General features: G+C 41.3%; 1 protein-coding gene across 1 annotated transcript; it reads left to right on the forward strand.

Annotated features, from left to right (window-relative positions):
- Positions 1-12417: 12417 nt before the first annotated feature.
- On the forward strand, positions 12418-17673 carry LOC143713542 (uncharacterized). Its single transcript, XM_077204866.1, has 13 exons — positions 12418-12626; positions 13047-13191; positions 13272-13807; positions 13961-14056; positions 14139-14368; positions 14567-14842; positions 15055-15402; positions 15518-15635; positions 15930-16021; positions 16107-16221; positions 16348-16437; positions 16848-17009; positions 17318-17673. Exons 3-13 carry the CDS (start codon positions 13555-13557, stop codon positions 17671-17673), a joined length of 2136 nt encoding a protein of 711 aa, XP_077060981.1. The 5' UTR covers positions 12418-12626; positions 13047-13191; positions 13272-13554.
- The last annotated feature ends 910 nt before the right edge of the window (positions 17674-18583 follow it).

Genomic DNA, 18583 nt, shown 5'->3' on the forward strand with positions numbered 1-18583 from the left:
AAAATTGTCACTGTCGTCATTTAAACACTGATCTATTTTCAACCCCACATTATTATCAGAAATGTGTCACGTGTTAAATGGTCCTGCTGACCACAATCAAGACACTCTCTGTCATCTGGTTGGTTCGTGTGTCAGCCTCAACTACAGCATCAGACACCTTGCAGTTTGATCACTGTGAGCTTCCAAAGGGCTTCAACTTAACTGCACACCCTTGAAGCAGTGTGTGTCCCATTCAGGAATGTAAACAGACCCACTGATAAGCAGTTCTCTGTATTCCTTTGACCATCCACCAATGGCGGATTCAATCACAATAGCCAACTCATACTCTTCATCATTATTATTGGCAGAACATAATTTCATGAGCAGCACAGAGAATGCTCAAAATATTCGAATTTGTTTTCTGTCTTTACCTTACTAATTTGGTATTATCATCAACAACACTAATTACAAGTACTGTTGCTGTTATCCCAGCTTATCTTTTACAAAACATCATCTGCAAATCTCTTCAAAATGAGATCTTCAGAGCAGAGCTGTTTACAGCATTTGCTCTCTTCTGTCTCTCTATTTATTTATTTATTTATTTTCCCGGACTGTTCAGTTACTCTTCATAAAGTGTAACAATTTGTACATCATTATTTTCATTACAACTGGTTTGAAGCCTTTTCCCTTCCATCACATGGTCAGTCTGCAGATTCAACTTAATATTATCATTATTGTCTCAGTCTTATCTCTACTGTTTCTCCAAAACAGATTATATTACTCAGTCCGTAAATTACACAGACAACCATTATAGCTACTTGCTTCAATACCCTTATTTTCTTAACATTAATAAAATAAAGCAGATATATCATCATTTCAATCATTATTTTATCAAAATCTAGAATTGTTCCCCATTCTGCTTAAAACATTCTTCATATCATATTAATCCCTGTCAATCATACAATGCCTTATTTTATTCTAAAACTTTTCATATCATTTAAACAGTTAATTTGACTTCCATAAATTCTGTCAGACCATGTCTATTTTCATCACATATAGTTTTCTACTATATTTCTCCTTTCTTTTCCCTACATGCCAGTTCCTTCATTATCTTCTCCTTTCTTTTCTCAAACATGCCAGTTCCTTCATTATCTAACCATTACATGATTGTTTGCACAATCCCCACACACACATGTCTCACACACCACCTTTTTGTTTTTTCACTTCCCTCTTCCACCAAGTCTCACTTACAGTTCCCTCTATTTCACACAGACAGCCTTATTGCTTCTTCCTACTTCAATATCTAAAACATACATTTCCCCCCAGACTTTCCTAGTTCTACAGAAAACCGGTGTATCAAATTTGGCATGCTTACTCTGAGATTTTCCCATACTGGCTGTTTTCTGTTCCCTGTGGATTTCTCTTCAACGCGCGTTTTCTCTAATCTGTTTAGGCGTCCCCAACAGACCCGATTCTTTCTTTTAACCCAAATCGGTCGGGTTGCACTATTAGTGCCCTCCTAATTAAGGTTTACCAAAAACTGTTCTGGTTCCCCCTAATTAGCCTCAGTACCTAAAAACTATTTGCTCCGTCGTGGAACAACTAATTTTCAGGGTACCTATCTGTTTGAAATCTCTTGATCTGTTACAGTTCTCACTTAATCCCAGATTATTTATCTGCTTGAAATTTCTTGTTCTGTTACAGACCTCAATTAATCTCAGATCATTTTCCCTCGTATCTGTTTGAAATTTCTTGATCTATATAGATCTCAATTAATCTCAGATTACGTACCACAGAAACAGCCTTCAGCCAATATGGTTCAATTTCACTCTTCTCCCCAATTAAACTGAATTTAATTAACTTACCCAAAAGAAAATAAATTGAACTGTCTCTTACCAGAGATGCTTCTGTTGCCACCGGGTTCTTTCAATTGATTCCAGTGGAGTTTCTCCTGGCCCTGATAGCGGTCGGCCCCTCTCTCTGAAATTTACGAGGTAGAGCTGGAACTGCTCAGTCCAGGTGGCCAAACACCGTCCGCTCTCAGGTCCAGAAGGCACTTCCAAGGAATCCCACTCTGACACCAAAATTGTTGTGGCAAAAATTCATCTTAAACAAACATCACTGCGTAAGAGACACTCAGAGTCAAATTATATAAAATAGAAGTATTTATTCTTGCAAGAATAGGAGCAGTCTAATACACAGTTGTTACCCTGTGCAGAAGAGTGACACACCCCCAGACAGACTGAACTAGCTTTTATCTTAGTTTCAAGGCCTTCTTCCCCCCAGAGCCTTCCTCCCAGTAGTTTTCCATAGACGTCACTAGTTGGCCCACTAAGCTCCCCTGCACCAAATGGCCTTCTGACATCTAGGTCAGAGGTCCTTGTTCGTCTGTTCTCTGGAGTGTCTCCCCCTTCTGCCTCCCCAGGTACATAAACAGAATCTTCTCTCACTACAAGTGAGAGACACACATGTGACATTATTTGAATCATCTATATTTTACTAAAGATAAATGAATATCATTAAAATTGCCACCACACAAAGACCACAAACTATGCTAGAATTTTATTTATAGATTTTAGTTCAGCATTTAACTCAATTAAGATAGATGTTCTTTTGCAGAGATTACTCGATTTAAGAGTGAATGGTGGACTTATCTGGTGGATTAGAGATTTTCTTTTGAATCGTCCTCAAAGAGTTTTCCTCAATGATAAAGTTTCAAAAACAATTGTTTTAAACACAGGAGTACCACAGGGAACTATATTATCTCCTCTATTATTCTCATTGTACATAAATGAATTTAAAATTCACAACTCATATTTTAGTCTACTTAAATACGCTGACGATTTGGCACTTGTTGGCCTCTTGTACAAAGGTGGAACCGAAAGAGATAAATTGTATCATAATTATGTAAATTCCGTACAAAAATGGTGCAAACTAAGTGCACTTGAGATAAATTTGCACAAAACTAAGGAATTAGTGATTAGCAGAAACAAATGTGAAATCTCTGAACAGTTGCAACCATTGACACTCAATGGATACCAGATAGAAATAGTTAATCGTTTTAAATACCTGGGAACATTCATAGATAGTAACATGAGTTTTGCTGGAAATGTGGATCATGTTTTTAAAAAGGCAATGCAGAGATTGCATCTTATTCGGAGGCTAAAACACTTTGGTGTGAGCAAAAATATTTTAGAAATGGTTTATAAGAATCTTGTAGAGAGTATTATGTCTTTTAATATGACTATGTGGTATGGAGTTCTGACTGTTAAATCCAAACAGAAATTGTCTAGGGTGGTTAACGTAGCTAGCGCAATCGTAGGTAAGACACAAAAACAATTGAATGAGATATATTTATTGAAAGTTAAAGAAAAAGCATGGGTTATTATAAAGGATTCCTCTCATCCCTTACACTCTAGCTTTCAGTTGCTTCCATCGAGGAGAAGGTTTAGACAACCTAGGGCGAATAAAAATGTGTACCAGATGTCATTTGTGCCAACTGCTATTCGAATTTTAAATGCTGAGAAGATATGAATATGAGTAGGGGTGGATATGTAAGCTATGTATAGCTGCATGGGAATGTTACTGTTTTTATTTTATGTATATTTTTTGTGTTTATGATGTCCTTGTGTGTGGTGTATATTGAAGCCAAAGACAAATTTCCACTTGTGGACAATAAAGGAACTAAACTAAACTAAATGACACAAGCTTATATTAAGCGCTTTAAAATAACTGGTAAGATATAGTTAACAAGTTTAAAGCAGCTTGCCCTGTCAGAAACTGTTACTGATTGACAGATAAATAACTTACTTGCGCTGTTTAATGCGTTTGAGACGTGGTGCTTTCCTCAGTGCTTAACTTACATTTCACAGGTATATTCTCCATCAGGTAAATGTTAGAAAGTCAAACAAATTAATTAAATAATTAATTTGGGAAAGTTATGCGTAAATTCATTGCAGTAACTTGTGCTAGCTTAAGTGCTAACGGTGCAGACTGTGTTGACTCGCTATTGGGCATTCAAATGTGATCCGAGTTTACAAGATGAAATAAATGTCTTGATGATGATTAACGTTATATCGTTTATTTAAGTAAGTGTAACGTTAAGATAAATTTTATTAATGTTATATCTGTCATTGAAATATAATCTACCTGCTTTGTCGAAGCACCATTTTATAAGGAGTTGGAGTATCAGAATAGCCAGTGGTGCATAAAAGTGCCTGATTTTAATTCACATTCCCCATATTCGAGCTCTATCCCGGATGTCCTATGTTTAGTTGTTTTAATTTGGGAAAGTTATGCGTAAATTCATTACAGTAACTTGCTAGCTTAAGTGCTAACGATGTGGATAATTTGCAGACTGTGTTTACTCTATCGGGCATTCAAATGTGATCCGAGTTTACAAGATGAAATAAATGTCTTGATGGTGATTAACGTTATATCATTTATTTGACTAATGTGCAGAAGACATCCGTTTTTTTTTCTGGAATCAAAGAAATAATCCACTGACCGGCCCTCACAGAAAGTTTATTCAAGTGTGCTACTTCTATACTAAAATATGTTCAGTCTACTTTTAGCCTATACTACTCCGAAATATAGCCTGAAATATAGCCTAAAAACAGTTTACTTGACGTATACGACAGTCTACGTAGCCTATATTTGGCCTACAGGCCTACTTTTAAGTTCGTCGATCAAAAGAATGTGTACTACGTACTTAAAAGTCAATGATCTAGTGTGTAGACGAATTAAACGTGTTGCGTTTATATTTATATTATGGGCTCATCTGATTTTTTTTGTAGTTGTCACAGTGTCTGGTTGTGTTTCCCTGGGTTATCACTAGAGGTCCTCGTTCTCACGGTGTCATTCACATTAGACTACAATTCCCAGCATTCTGTTCTGTCACTTATCTGAATATTGCACTCAGCTGTTTCCCATCACCTTGTTAGTTCTGTGTGTATATATTCCCTGTCTGTGTTAGTGTTTGTTACGGAGTCCTTGGTTTATGTCACCTCACTTTCTAGTCTGTATCTGCCTGTTTCTTGTTTTTGTCTTGTGTGTTGGATTTTCTGCCTCCTGTGTGTGTTCCGTGACAGAAGGACTCCGTCACACCTAATCCAGCGGTATGTTTCGTAACATCCCTTCCCCAGCCACCGAGCGGGAGAGAAGGGAATTTTTTAAAGGGACCCGATTGGTCAAGTTTCGCGGGACCCGTGGAGGTCGCAGTGGAGGAGGTGGTCGAGAGACTGTTCAGGTTCCGTCTGCCCAGTCAGAGACTGTTCACGTCACGTCTGCTCAGCCAGAGACTGTCCACGCTATGTCTACCCGGTCAGAGACGGATCAGGAGATGCCCATTCGCGTGGCCGCGAGGGCACGGATGGACTATTTGGAGCATCTGATTCAGATCCTAGACATGCCTGTGCTCGCTGTTCCAGAGCTGGAGCCAGTGTCCGTTCCAGAGCCTGAGCCAGTGTCCGCTGTTCCTGAGCCGGTGTCCGCTATTCCTGAGCCGGAGCCGGTGTCTGCTGTTCCTGAGCCGGAGCTGGTGTCTGCTGTTCCAGAGCTGAAGCCAGTGTCTGTTCCAGAGCCAGAGACAGATCAGGAGATAACCATTCTCGCAGCCGGGGGAATACCGAGCAACTATCTGGAGCGTCTGGCACGGATCCTGGAAGGACCCTGCAGACCTTTTGTGTCCCTGGTTCCAGAGCCGGAACCAGTTTCTGTTCCTGAGCCGGAGCTCGTATCTGCTGTTCCTGAGCAAGAGCTCGTGTCTGCTGTTCCTGAGCAAGAGCCCGTGTCTGCTGTTCCTGAGCCGGAGCCAGTGTCTGTTCCTGAGCCGGAGCCAGTGTCTGTTCCTGAGCCGGAGCCAGTGTCTGTTCCTGAGCCGGAGCCAGTGTCTGTTCCTGTGTTTGTGTCTGTCCTTGTGGTTGTTACTGTTCTGGTGTCTGTTCCTGAGCCGGTGTCTGTTCCTGAGCCGGTGTCTGTTCCTGAGCCGATGTCTGTTCCTGTGCCGTGGCCGCCCGAGGGTTCTTCACCGCCCTGGCCGCCCGAGGGTTCTTCACCGCCCTGGCAGCCCGAGGGTTCTTCACCGCCCTGGCAGCCCGAGGGTTCTTCACCGCCCTGGCCGCCCGAGGGGTCTTCACCGCCCTGGCCGCCCGAGGGTTCTTCACCGCCCTGGCCGCCCGAGGGTTCTTCACCGCCCTGGCAGCCCGAGGGTTCTTCACCGCCCTGGCCGCCCGAGGGGTCTTCACCGCCCTGGCCGCCCGAGGGTTCTTCACCGCCCTGGCCGCCCGAGGGTTCTTCACCGCCCTGGCAGCCCGAGGGTTCTCACCGCCCTGGCAGCCCGAGGGTTCTTCACCGCCCTGGCCGCCCGAGGGGTCTTCACCGCCCTGGCCGCCCGAGGGTTCTTCACCGCCCTGGCCGCCCGAGGGTTCTTCACCGCCCTGGCCGCCCGAGGGGTCTCCACCGCCCTGGCCGCCCGAGGGTTCTTCACCGCCCTGGCAGCCCGAGGGTTCTTCACCGCCCTGGCCGCCCGAGGGTTCTTCACCGCCCTGGCCGCCCGAGGGTTCTTCACCGCCCTGGCAGCCCGAGGGTTCTTCACCGCCCTGGCCGCCCGAGGGGTCTTCACCGCCCTGGCGGCCCGACGGTTCTTCAGCGCCGCCCTGGCCGCCCGATGGGTCGTCTGCTTCGCCCTGGCCGCCCGATGGGTCGTCTGCTTCGCCCTGGCCGCCCGATGGGTCGTCTGCTTCGCCCTGGCCGCCCGATGGACAGTCTGCTTCGCCCTGGCGACCCGATGGACAGTCTGCTTCGCCCTGGCCGCCCGATGGACAGTCTGCTTCGCCCTGGCCGCCCGATGGACTGTCTGCTTCACCCTGGCCGCCCGATGGACTGTCTGCTTCGCCCTGGCCGCCCGATGGACTGTCTGCTTCGCCCTGGTCGCCGGCTGAGCCATCACCCCCTGTTCTTGTTCCCCTTCATGGTCCTGGCCCTCCCATCCCTCCCTTGGATTTCCCACCTTCCTCTTGGACTCTTGTGTTGTCTTGTGTACTGTCATGGAGCGTCTGGTAGCCGCTCCGTAGAGGGGAGGTTCTGTCACAGTGTCTGGTTGTGTTTCCCTGGGTTATCACTAGAGGTCCTCGTTCTCACGGTGTCATTCACATTAGACTACAATTCCCAGCATTCTGTTCTGTCACTTATCTGAATATTGCACTCAGCTGTTTCCCATCACCTTGTTAGTTCTGTGTGTATATATTCCCTGTCTGTGTTAGTGTTTGTTACGGAGTCCTTGGTTTATGTCACCTCACTTTCTAGTCTGTATCTGCCTGTTTCTTGTTTTTGTCTTGTGTGTTGGATTTTCTGCCTCCTGTGTGTGTTCCGTGACAGTAGTATAACCAACTTTATTATGATTTTAGTATAATGATTAATAAATGCATGCACAATTATCCGTGAACTTGATAAATGTTGCAGATGTTTTACTATGCACAAAATTCTGCAAATGTGCAAAATTCAGAATTAAATGAATGTGCAGCAATTTGTACAAAGAGTCTATAGCCTAATAAGCACTAATATTATAATGTTTTTTTATCGGGAGACATGAAGTGGGTCAGACATGATTTTGACCCATTAGCCTACATTGTGTTTTGTAGAAAGCCTTTCTCTAAAGTGAATTTTGTTTTATATTAATTGTATCTTTTTTTTTTAATTCATCAACCAATCGCCTGGATTTAATAAATAAAAAGCAAATATAGCAGACAATATAATCATATGGAGGCGTCGGTGCAGTCACTTGCATTGCAGTGAACTTGAGCGCATCTCATCATTAATTAACCGAAATATGCCTCACAGGCATGAGATAAATATCTATAAAAAAGCTTGCAATTAAATATTTAAACTAAACGAAACAATTCCAAATTAAAATAGGCTACTCTCTGATTATGTTGCGCACACACACACGTCGAAATGACGAGATATTATGTTGAATTAACAAACCATTAAATATATTTGATTGAATGTTGTGCTTATTCAATTTAGTAAAATTAAAACTTTATATGTGATAATTAAAATGATTGAATATTAATTATTGAAGTTTTGCTCATTTAATAATAGTATTTATATACAATAGGCTATATAATTGCTCAGCTCCCCCTGTCAATGATCTAGCATCCCCTCAGCACCTGCTTTAAAAATGATCTGGCAACGCCCCTGCCAAACTGCTAGACGCAAGTTAAAACTCACAATCCACTGTTAGAAGTACATTTACTGTAATTTTGTGCTACCTCAACATGCAATATTTAATAGTTCACGTCTGTCAATCAGAATCACTAAGCTAAGAACTAAAAAATATATTACAAAAGAAAACTGATATATCCTGTTTTGAAATGTGTGTTCCATATATTTACCACCTGGAATTATTCTATCAAACAGTTAATAGTGTGTTGATGGTAGAATAATTTTAGTTTTGCAGAACAGCACCATATTCATCAATTTTCTTTTTTTTTTTATTCCACCAGCTCATCTCGACAGAACAGACTGAGCTATAACGTCATGCCACTTCAGCTGCATACTGGTATCCAAAATCCTAATCACAATTTAACATAATTCTGTTTTCTTTGCAGCTTGTTATTAGATCTTGTGCTGAGGACCTAACCCACCTGTGTAAGGTAAGATCAACATTTAGGATATATCACCAATTGCACTGTTTCATTGTTGGAGCATAAATAGTGACGTCACTGTTAAATGCTAAGGTGTTAATGTAGACCCTTTCAACAAGATAAACAAAAACAATGTTTGAACTTTCTATTTTGTTCACAATCTACTTCCTCTGCATTAATATAACATATGGAATGTAAAATCGGAAGCCTGGTGGGAACAACTATGATGCTGATAATGGAACTCTCTTGAAATGGTCTATAGTAATGGGCTGTTTTTTTTCCAGTGCACTGTAAAAAAAAAACAGCCCATTACTATAGATCATTTCAAGAGACTGATAATGGAACTCTCTTGAAATGGTCAAGAGAGTGATTAAATGATAGTAGTGGTAGTAATGGTAGTAATTCTATAGTAATGGTCAAACGTGGTTTACCCCAAGTGTTTAATACATGTTATGTCAGTGGGAAACACATAACATGTATTAAACACTTGGGGTAAACCACGTTTGGAAATCACAGCCAACATTCAGGGATACTTTTTCTTCTTCAGAATTTATTATTGAGGAACACAACTAATAATTGCTAGTGGCAGTCCCGCCTACAGGCACAATGGGGGAATAGCAGTATTACATACATAACATACAGAATCCTCATGTCTTGTCTAGATAACGACACACCAGTTTGATGATGCTCTCAGCAAGAAAGTTAAGTTTTCTTATGCCCCCACCTGTTAGCGTTAGCTATCATTTCGCAAAATTTGGTTGACGTTGTACCAAATGCTGTCGTTCTTCTATCTACCGGCAGCACTCGGTAGCTTTAAAGAAAAGGGATATGGCCTGATTGACTCCAAATTACTTAAAGCGGCATTCAAAATCTGGTTGTTTAACCCCTCACTGGTTGCTTTCTGAAATGTTTCTTCAGAGGAAATGAACAGAAAGAGTGTGCCAGTTTCCAGCTCCACCATAAGACGGAGGACCCGTTTAGATGTGAGAAAAAGACTTGAACAAATTAGGGATGAGAATGACTATCTCAGTCTGACTGACATGGACACAGAGACAGGGCTAAATGACAGGCATGAGAATGAGAATGACAGTGCAGGATTTTTAGAAGATTGTCTCAGTTGTGAAAATGATACCTCAGGTATTGCAGAAGGAGCAGTATTTCATGAAGAGGAAGGTGGCATGGAGTTTGAGTCAGACTTTACTGAGGGTCTCTTAGCTAGTGGCAGTGATAGTTCCGAACCTGAAGATGAGTCCTATGAGATGTCCTTATCTGACAAGATTGCGGACTGGGCCAGAAACTTTGGAATTTCATTGGTTGCTCTGACTGCCCTGCTAGGCATCCTTCGCCTCTCCCATCCTGATCTTCCAAAGGATAGCAGGACCCTCCTTAGGACAACAACTAAATATTCCATTCAAGAGAAAGCAGGGGGAAAATACTACTATTTTGGCATCATCCATTCACTTAGTGCTACACTCAGCCGGTATGCACACACGCTAACTGATGGCTTAACTTTGAGGCTACTAATAAATATAGATGGGCTACCATTATTTAAAAGCTCAAGTGTTCAGCTGTGGCCCATACTGGGTCTCCTGCTCAGTGTCCCTATGAAAGAGCCTGTAGTGATCGCGTTATACTCTGGAGAAAAAAAACCTTCATCAGCAAAAGAATTCCTCGAAGACTTCACCAAAGAATTACTTCATCTGGAAAAAGGTTTCTGTTTCGAGGGAAAGACTTTGACGCTTAAACTTGATACAGTAATTTGTGACACACCGGCAAGAGCATTTGTGAAAAACACCAAAAGTCATAATGCCTACCACGCCTGCGATAAATGCACAAACCCTGGGAGATATGAACAGAGCCGAATGAGTTTTCCGTGTAAATATTATGCACTAAGGACGGATGAGTCTTTCAATGACAGGTTAGATGAGATACATCACCATGAGGGGCCACATGCATTTGAGGGTACTGGGGTTGGCATGGTGTCACAGTTTCCCCTAGATTACATGCACCTTGTGTGCTTGGGTATCGTTAGGCGCTTGCTCAATATGTGGCTCGTGGTCCTCTGACTGTCCGTGTCCCTGCAACTATAGTTGAACAAATGTCCGCTAAATTGGTATCCATGAGGCCTTATATTCCGGTGGAGTTTGCCAGAAAGCCGCGATCTCTTAGAGAATTGGATCGCTGGAAGGCTACTGAGCTAAGGCAGTTTCTTTTGTACACTGGACCTGTAATGCTGGCCAGTTTTCTGGACAAAGACCTGTATCAGAATTTTATGCTTCTCTTCTCTGGCATCTCCATCTTAGCAAGCCCAACATTTTCCTACCTCACTGATTATGCTGACACTTTACTGAAATCGTTTGTGCAGCACTTTGCTACACTTTATGGGAGACACCACGTTGTGTATAATGTACACTGCATAACACATCTGGCAGGTGAAGTTCAGCAGCATGGTTGCCTTGACTCCTTCTCTGCCTTCCCATTTGAAAATTATCTGCAGAAGATAAAACAACTGGTTAGAAAACCGGAATATCCTTTGGCACAGATCATTCGTCGTCTGTCAGAAATAAAAATTCAGGAGGACACATTACCTGGCAGCACTTTAAGACGGCAGCATTTTGTGGGCCCTATTGTTGAGGGGATGGCCATCAGGGCAAAGTATGGCGAGATGTCCACTGAGAAGTGGACTCTTAAAACATCGACTGGTGATAACATCTTCAGGCTTGGAAATGACATTGTCTGCATCCAAAATATTGTGGAATGCATGGGGGGGGGGCATTTATGCAATATATAAGGAATATAGAAGGAAGTCATTGTTCTTTAGCTACCCATTTAGCTCGGATACACTGAATATTTACATCATTTCAGAAAAATCTGAGATCATCATGGCTGCCAATGTTTCAGAGCTTGATGGGAAATGTGTCGCCCTGCCCCACAGGGAAGGCTTTGTGGCTTTTCCTCTGCTGCATTAACATGCAAAAAATGCATTTCAATCAATTTAGTAGTTCAGACTAATTAGTTCATTACAAAGATGTCTTCACTAGTTCATTAGTAAGATGAGAAAGCAGGAGTTTAGTCGTTTGTCATGGTTGTAAAAAAAACAATGGCTATCTGAACATCTTTGCCAAGCGCAAACGTAATCAATTATCAGGGAGGGTCGCCTTTTTTCACAATCATTTTGGAGGGTCAAAGAAAAATTTATTAGCCTACTGGCGAACAGGCGAAGGGAGGGTCAAGTCTTTTATGCAACCCAGTCTCATATAAAAATGTACCCTGACTACGTTGGTCCAAAGTGCAAAACGTAGAGGGGTTACAATAATGGCCATTGAATTGTATGACTGTTACATTTTTTTTGCTTATTCTTTTCTTATTGTTTTCCGTCCGAGTCACGTAACTTTCAAGATTCCGGCTGTGAGAACAAAAAACATGGCGGACATTTCTTTCATTTTTAGTGAAAAAATCAATATTTTGAGTTAGTTTCTGCAAAAAAATAAGTTTTGATTAAATTTCTAGCGAGAAATATGTATTTTATTTTCATAATATTCACTCAATGAATGTACATAATCACTCGCTTGCTCGTTGTTGCGAATATTTTTCAGATCTCGCCAGAATAATGTAAAACTGAAACGTTTTGGTTGAGTCACGTGACTTCAAGAAGGTTGGGGAGTGGGTAGTTGTTAGAGTATCTGGATCAAGTTCACAGTAGGTGGCGGTAATGCGCGAAATCGATGCGAATCGCGAAGAAGAAGAAGAAGGAAGAAAGAAAGAAAGAAAGAAAGAAAGAAAGAAAGAAAGAAAGAAGAAAGCAAGCAGGAAAAGGTAAACAAGGAGGAAAAGGAAGCGTGGAAAAAGGTAAACAAGGAGGAAAAGGAAGCGTGGAAAAAGGTAAACAAGGAGGAAAAGGAAGCGTGGAAAAATAATTTGACCAAGCTCGCTGAACAAATGAATCACCTTGACCCAGAAGATGCCATATTCCTGGTTGATGCGTTCCTGGATGAGTGCAAGGTAAATAACATTATCTCAGTGGTGGAAAAAGCATACTAATGAATGCTAGTTGCAAGGTCTAAGACCATAATAGACTCTGAGGTATAGCAGGGAAGAAGTATCAAGGTGCAAAATTAAAAACACTCCAAGCAAAGTGCAACTATACAGTACCTGGTTCAATGTCTTTATAGTGCTGAGCAGAGTTCACACGTTAGAGCCAGTGAGCGTTTAATTAAATCAAAACGTTTCACTTTCTTTTCTTCTTTTTTTTATGTAGAAAGAGTTTTCTAGATCTGTCAGTACAGTACAGGACCCACAACCGTTAGACTGAATTTTTATAATGTAATATTTACGATAACATTGGTTTTATGATGAGATGTTTGTAGGTGGCGATAACCTTAGTGGGTGGAGGTTTATTCTCTGGCTCAACTGTTTATTTAGGTGGATCAGCATGGACACACTAAAGTAGGGCCAAAACAATCCACAAAGCTGTGTGTCTGGCTTGATGAGGACAAAGATGGTCAACCTCTGCCAAAAAGATGTAGAGCTGGGGAGAGACGAAAGCGAAATTCAGCTAACGTTACTGGTTGTTGTTTTTTTTTTTCATCAGTAGTTGCATTCATTATTCATTGAGAAAGTTCTAAATGGATATTCATATTTTTGCAGTTTCTTCAGCAAGCGTTACACCCTCCTGTGCTCCGCCTATCAGCCCAACTGAAGACACTGTGACCGCCGAAAATTTAGGTTTTTTTCTCTTAATACTTGTTTCCTCATTTGTTATGTGGTAATTGCCCAGATTTACCATTGCCTTCTTCCCTTTTCATTTTCAGACTCCCTCATTCAAGATGTCCGAGACCTCTTGGGAAGTGGTGCTGAACAACCTCTCCCCTCACACTGGAGGAACAGGCAAACTTCCTCTCTGGAGAATTGGACAGTAATAAGGCCCTTCATGGTGAACAATATGTTGTCATCTGAGAAGACGAAGGAGTGGGTTTGCCATCATTGTGGACACAAGGCTGCAGTAGTGATGTGTAGAGACTGTTTACCGCGATCACTCTACTGCACAGCCTGTGACCTTTCCACACATGAGGCCCTGGTGCTTCATAACAGAGCATCCATGGTGGAGGGGTTCTTCAGACACCTGCCGCCATCCACTTTTGTTCAGCAGGATGAGGGAGGGAAATACTTCTATTATGAAAAAGGTATTTTTTAAGTCTCAGGTTATATAGGCTGTTTTACATTTTACAAGAACCCTGGTTTACTCCAACAAACATGCTGGATGAAGTTTTGTTTGATAGAAACAACACCCTCACTGTTTCATTTACACTAATATGTAAACTAATTCTGCTTTTTAGATTGCATGTTACCAATCGTTCCTCCCTGCTGCGACTGCTCCACTGGGCAAACAAGCTTTTCCAAGGGAAAGCCAGTTATTTTAGTTGGAATGAATGGTAACTTTTTTTTTTATTTCTTCATATTGTGTTTTTTATTTCTTGTGAACAATAGATAATTGTTTTTTTTCTGAAATTTCAGGAAGATACAACCTATTCCTTCCATCAGTAAACTGCTCCTGTGGAAAAACCTTGCCAGTGACCATAAGTGATCTGGTTGAAAGTGGTTACTGGCCCGCCACTGTCAATTTTGAGACCTTGTACATGGTGGACCTGTTTACCACGTACGAGGATCTAAAAATCACTGCCCCAGGGATGTCGAGACAAGCTTTTGTCAGCATGCTCGAGTGTCGTACAAAACTCTTCGGGCGAGTGAGTGGACTCATCATTTAAGTTATCTTATTTGGATTACCTTTTAAATAACTGATCCATTGTTAGGACTTGTTCTTACAATCCCCAAAGTTTCAGTACATATTTCTTGACAGAGACCTTTCTTTGTCATGACCACGGTCTAAAGCCAACCTTCGAAACAGTTACTTGCTGTTTTGTTTTTTTCACTTTTGCTCTCAGAGTGGTAAGATATGTGGGGACACAATGCAGAGGGCCTTCCTCGAATGGGCCTATGCCAAATTTGAGGTTGACAAGCTGTCTCAGGTCCAGCATTTTCAGTGCCCTGCATGCACACCCTCCATGTTGGCAGTTGCAGTGGATGGGAACCGCAAATTATATCGTTTCAAAAGCCAACCAGGGTGTGTAACATTCATGTATAATGAAATGCTAGTCTTTTTGGCCAGTGATGCTGAGGTGTCCTCCTTTGTTGATTACATCCATGGAACAACTGGACATGTAAGCTACATTTATATTTCTTCATGTGTAACACCACAATTTCAAATTTTTATGAATGCTTGCCAGTTTTTCCCCCCAAAATTGAAACATTATTTGTTTTATTTAAGTAATAGAGCGGCATTACTCCATCAAATGCCATAATACCATGATTTACAGCTTATTTTATAAAATGTAACTGTGTAAATGTCTGTATTTGCCCTCATCTGTTTAAGAATCCAGGAAAAGGGAGATGTGGTGCGGGTCAGTGGACCGCAGCACGAGAGTCCGCCAACAAGTCTGCAAGCAAACTAGACGAGGAAGGTGTTGAAGTTGCTGTTTGCCGTCATGGGTTTTTGCTGAAGGGACTGAATATGTTCCGTGGAGAAATATTTGCATACCCATTATATCTCCAGAAACAGCTAGCTTCACAGACCGTCCAGTTCTTTTGCTCTGATGTGGTCTGCAAATATTGGCCATATCTGCAGAGAGTTGTGGACCACTGTCCAGAGTTGGAGGACATGCTAAACATGCGCCCATTTCTCTCCATCATGCATGCAAAAGCACATTCATGGATGTGTGAGGTAATCATGACAATTAGATGTATTTCTTACCATTTGTACCACACATTATGATTGTCTGTCCTCTGCCCCTACTTGTTGTTTTCCAAATGATTACATTCATGTAAATGTGTTACAGTTAAAATGGGGGGGACGCAATCAAGAAGGAGCTGGAACAACAATCGGGGAGGAGGTTGAACAGGTTAACAGCTTCCTCTCCCGAGCAGCCATATGTTCCAAGTACATGTCAAAAGCCGGTAAGCATTTTTCATGTATAGTTGTGTCCAAATTGAGACCAAGGGGTTTGAACACTGATGCTCGGCCTTTGCATTTTAGAGTTCCATGCATATGTGCTCCCTTAGAAAACAACTGTCTAGTCAGCTTACACAGATCAGGATTCTCTTTATAATAATTTAACTTCTGACTCGTTAATTATTAAGCGTATGATTATTTCCAGGTTTTTGTGACAATATTAGAGAATGATCAATGTAGTATCTGACCTTTGGTCCTCACTTTGAACCTAAATTACTGCACATTCATTGTGTGTCAAGTTCGCACAGACATGCTAACAATCCAGGCAAGTGGCTGGAACAAGCGAAAGGCAGAAAACCTTGACCGGACATTGGCCAAAAGATACATCAAGGTACTAACAAGGCAAATATGCATAATAACATTTTTGTTTTTAAATTGTCTCAGCATTTGTTAACATGGACATTTCTTTTGGACAGACTGTACAAAGGATTGCAGAGGCAACAAAGGACCTAGAGAAACTCACCGCTGAATTATCTCTACAGCAAGACACAGTCCAGCAATGGGTGTCTGATTTTCAGCAGTGGACCTCAGGTACTTTGAAAAAATTATTTAATGGCATATTTTAAAGAATCATTGGCTCTGCTCTTGTACAGGGGATCTGAAAAGAGGCTGATTATAAACTGAAATGGGCATTCATTTGTTTGTTGTCGTACAAAGGAGCAACAATCCAAAATGACCTGCAGAGGACCATCGACGGGCTATATTTGGGCATCAAACAGCGAAAATTTCAGCTCTATCGTCAGTCTGGTGAGAGCAGAAAAGGCCACTAGTAATGCAGATTTGTGAAAAAATGAATTCACTACTGATTTATACATAGTAAAAATAGCTAAGCCATTTATATAAAAAAAAGTATGTTTACTACAAGTCAGGGCAGCATACTGAAAAACTGTCAAAATCATAATAAGGTTGAGTGCAATATCCAAATATTTCCAATATTTCTGCAAAGTGCAGAGTTGTCCTGACCTACCAATTTTGTCCTCTATTTAAAAAAAATTTTGATTGTTTAAAATAGATTCTGAAAAAAATGCAAAAATGATCACACAAAATCTGTCACAATAATCATAACACATACATGCATATTGTGAAGTCGTATTTTGTATGGTGCTATTGTGTAGTCATCGTGTGAATGCACACTCATTTTGTGTTTCTCATTGTAGGTGGGAATAAGCGAAGGCATCAACTGAGAAGAAAGATTGCTGTTGAGAAGAAAGCCTTGGAAGTTGCCATCAATGACCACAATGCTACTGTGGGGGAAGTTGAAAAACTGCCTCCTCCCAATGAACTCCTGGCTGTGGACAACTACTCCTGGCCATGGGAATGTAAGTACTTCCTCTGAAATGCACTGAATACAAATTGTTTGATGCACACATCTTGATGTAAATATGGAATCTGATGTAAAAACATTTATCTGATGTGAAAAAAATGTAAGACATTGGGCAATATACAAAAAAAAAAAAGAATGCAGTAATTTGTAAATGGATGTGATCGAACCCCTTCGCGAAGCGCTGGGGTCTATCTCATCCTTTCAGGGTTTATTTCTCTATTGTAGTAGTACAGCATGCAAAATATCTTCTGTCCCAATATTTTTATAGGTTGTAAGATAACACTTTGATGTAATGTATTGCAGGTCATGGTTATATGGAGCGGAAAAAAAATGTGTTTGACAAGGTAATGCTGCTGGCTAGACTGAAAGAAGAAGTTATTGTGGTTCGCGAAGTCAAGCAGCACATGGAGTACATGAGGAGTGTTGCTGGACTGATTGAAGAGTTTACCTTTCAGCTCACTGAGGGCTTAATGGAGAAAGGACGCGAGGGACTACTCTGTGTGCTGAAGAGAAGATTGTGTGAAGTTGAAGCACAACTGGCTACAGCACGCACAACATACAAAAGTATTCTTGGACTGCAAACATTGTCCTTAGATGACTTCTCTGAAGAGGAAGACTTAGAGAATACTTCCTCAACTGATGAGGAACTGGGAGAGTAGTTATTAGGGAGAAAATGTGTATGACTCTATGAAGATGTCAAAGCACAAGATGTCAAACATGACAAATTACCTTGTTTTTTTTGTTTTGTTTTTAGCATTACATTTTTGGTCGAAATGTATTGCGCATCCATTCCCTACATAGCTTCATTGTAGTTGTATATAGTTTGTATATGTACTGTAGTTAACTGTACATAGCGTATTGTATTGTTACTCTCTCCAACAGTGTGCTATTCCAGCTTGTTTCCACATGTTAGAATATTAATTCTCTCTCTCTATGTAATCGAACTCAATCCGCTAGTATGAACTGACACTCAAATCGTTTCTCGCGCTCTCCGCTCTTGACGTTCTCTTGTCTCCGCAGCTCTCAGCTGTTTGTCTCCCTCTCTCTCTCTCTCTCTGTCTCTCTCTCTCTCTCTCTCTCTCTCTCTCTCTCTCTCTCTCTCTCAGTAAAGTGAACTGTTGTTTCAACTATAGGCATGTCTCTTTTGTTTGATTCATGAATAGCTTTCATTTAAGTCAATTTCCTGTTTTATCCCATTGTGGGATAAATTGTAGGCAGGGGTCATCAACTACACTTATCTGAGGGCCAGAACTTTTCTCAGCAGACACTATCAGGGCCAGATGCTCTTGTAAAATTAAAATGAATATTGTATCCTATAAGTAATATATTATTATTTCATATATCAATTTGCCTTTAAAATGTGTGTTATTTTTTAGCCTTTGTCAGTGTTAACTTACTCATATTACCTGCACGATAGCAAGCCACTAGGTCGAAAACGATATTTTAGGCTTCATATTCATGAGAATGTCAAATGCTAAGGCAGGCATAACAGCTGTCAAGCCCGATGTTAAAAAGATAGTGTCGGAGGGGAAATGCCACTTCTTTCGCAAACTGTGTGATTGTTACATT

This window comes from Siphateles boraxobius, unplaced genomic scaffold (genome assembly GCF_051911475.1).
Source record: "Siphateles boraxobius isolate OS27281-9 unplaced genomic scaffold, OSU_SipBor_1 52, whole genome shotgun sequence".
NCBI lineage: Eukaryota > Metazoa > Chordata > Actinopteri > Cypriniformes > Leuciscidae > Siphateles > Siphateles boraxobius.

What these genes read in the sequence shown, in the direction of transcription:
- LOC143713542 (XM_077204866.1), top strand. Translation starts at nt 13,555, where the DNA reads ATGGTGAACAATATGTTGTCATCTGAGAAGACGAAGGAGTGGGTTTGC. An exon ending in ATACTTCTATTATGAAAAAG is followed by an intron (nt 13,808 to 13,960) that starts GTATTTTTTAAG and finishes TCTGCTTTTTAG; the next exon opens with ATTGCATGTTACCAATCGTT. An exon ending in TCAGCTCTATCGTCAGTCTG is followed by an intron (nt 16,438 to 16,847) that starts GTGAGAGCAGAA and finishes TTCTCATTGTAG; the next exon opens with GTGGGAATAAGCGAAGGCAT.